This window comes from Sinocyclocheilus rhinocerous, unplaced genomic scaffold, assembly GCF_001515625.1.
Source record: "Sinocyclocheilus rhinocerous isolate Xijiao unplaced genomic scaffold, SAMN03320098_v1.1 scaffold13824, whole genome shotgun sequence".
Taxonomy (NCBI): domain Eukaryota; kingdom Metazoa; phylum Chordata; class Actinopteri; order Cypriniformes; family Cyprinidae; genus Sinocyclocheilus; species Sinocyclocheilus rhinocerous.
Genome location: NW_015631211.1, coordinates 1 through 1,949, shown reverse-complemented (window position 1 = coordinate 1,949; position 1,949 = coordinate 1). Strand labels below are relative to the sequence as shown.

The following is a 1,949-nucleotide window of genomic DNA, read 5'->3' as shown; positions in this document are numbered from 1 at the left end:
AGGAGCAGCATTCAGATGAGGATTCAGAGGAGGAATGCCGTGAGGAAGATCCAAATTTTCTCTCTAAAAATGGGGAAATACTTTGGAGTTCGTCTCCTGGTGGAGGAGACGAACTCCAAAGTATTTCCCCATTTTTAGAGAGAAAATGAATAAACACCAAAATCAACCTCTTGAACAGCTTTCCATCTCTTCACAACAAAATACACCTGTGAACCAGAACGAATCAACCAGAACGAATTTTTTCACCTCCTATGGTCTTGGCACAGAGCTCTTACAGAGAAAAATAAGCATGATAGGAACTGTGAGAAAAAACACCAGGAAGAACACGAGCAGAGGAGATCATCAGAAAGACACCTGGTCCCACAAGGTATGCCTGTTCAAGAGCTGAAGACATAAATTCAACATTTGAGTTTTATTTTCCTAGCTCAATTCAGAACATTCTAGTTAGAATGACAAATTTAGAGGGGCGTCGAGTGTTTGGTGATCAGTGGACTGACATTGACTGGACTGCAATGGAAGCTTTTATTGGTCCTCTCATCCTTGCCGGAGTTTTTAAATCCTACAATGAGGCAACACGAAGCCTGTGGCATGGTGAGATGGGGAGAGCGATTTTTCGGACTACCATGCCGCTGAAAGATTTTGAGAGATTGTCAAGTGTGCTCCGTTTTGATGACAAATCAACAAGAGCTGCAAGAAGAGAAACAGACAAGCTGGCACCCATCCGTGAACTGTGGGAAAAATGGGTAGAAAGGTTTCCCATGATGTATAATCCTGGCTTGAATGTAACTGTAGATGAATGCTTGCTTGGGTTCAGGGACCGCTGCCTGTTCAAGCAGTATATGCTGAGCAAACCAGCTAAATACGGTCTCAAAATTATTTGGGCAGCCTGTGATGCCAAAAGCAGCTACAGCTACAATATGCAGGTGTACACTGGTAAACCTGCAGGAGCACAACACGAGCGAAACCTGGGCAAACGTGTGGTGCTTGAAATGCTACGTGATCTTGAGGGGCACATTGTCACGTGTGACAATTTTTTCACCTCCTATGGTCTTGGCACAGAGCTCTTACAGAGAAAAATAAGCATGATAGGAACTGTGAGAAAAAACAAGCCAGAGCTCCCAAGTGCTTTGGTCACAAGAAGAAACAGGACTCGTTTTTCATCTTTGTTTGCGTTCACCGAGACACACACCATCGTGTCCTACTGCCCAAAAAAGAACAAGAACGTGATTCTTATGAGCACCGCACACAAGGATGCAGCAGTAAGTGAACGTGAGGACAGAAAGCCGAAAATGATTTTGGACTACAACACTACCAAAGGTGGAGTGGACAATCTGGACAAGGTATGTGCTACTTTGTATTTGTTCACTGCTAATAATAATTGTATAATATTTGATAATAACTTATAGTCTAAGCTAAATGGTAAACTGAAGTTGAAATGAACTGGGGAAAAAAAGTAAATTGCACTAAATGACAGAACATTTACTAAAATTTTTTGCATGTGTGTGTGTGTGTAATATTCCAGATCGTTGCAACATACACATGTGGACGGAAGACAGCTCGCTGGCCCATGGCTCTCTTCTTCAATATAATCGATGTCTCAGCCTACAATTCATTTGTGCTGTGGAGGGAAATCAATCCCACCTGGAGACAGGGGAAAAGTTCCAGGAGGAGGAATTTTCTGGAGGAGCTGGGGAAAGCGCTGGTGTACCCATTCATGAAAAGAAGGCAAAGCATTCCTCGCACACCAGCCTCTGTGAGCTTCCTAAAAAAAGTGCAGGATTCCATGGATGAGGAAGGTGGTTCCTCCACGGCTGTTGACTGCAGAGCTGGTGCCTCCATGGCTGGTCCCTCCACGGCTCGTGCCTCCGCAGCTGGTCCCTCCACGGCTCGTCCATCAACAGCTGGTCCCTCCACGGCTTGTCCATCAACAGCTGGTCCCTCCACGGCTC

The 1,949-nt window shown here is 44.9% G+C and overlaps 1 protein-coding gene across 1 annotated transcript; it reads left to right on the top strand.

Moving 5' to 3' along the window:
- Positions 1-318: 318 nt before the first annotated feature.
- Positions 319-1,885, top strand: LOC107741697 (piggyBac transposable element-derived protein 4-like; the record flags this gene model as incomplete). Its single annotated transcript, XM_016554470.1, has 2 exons — positions 319-1,340; positions 1,523-1,885. Coding segments are annotated over 2 exons (1,385 nt in total), but the record flags the coding sequence as incomplete, so codon positions are not given.
- Between the last annotated feature and the right edge of the window lie 64 nt (positions 1,886-1,949).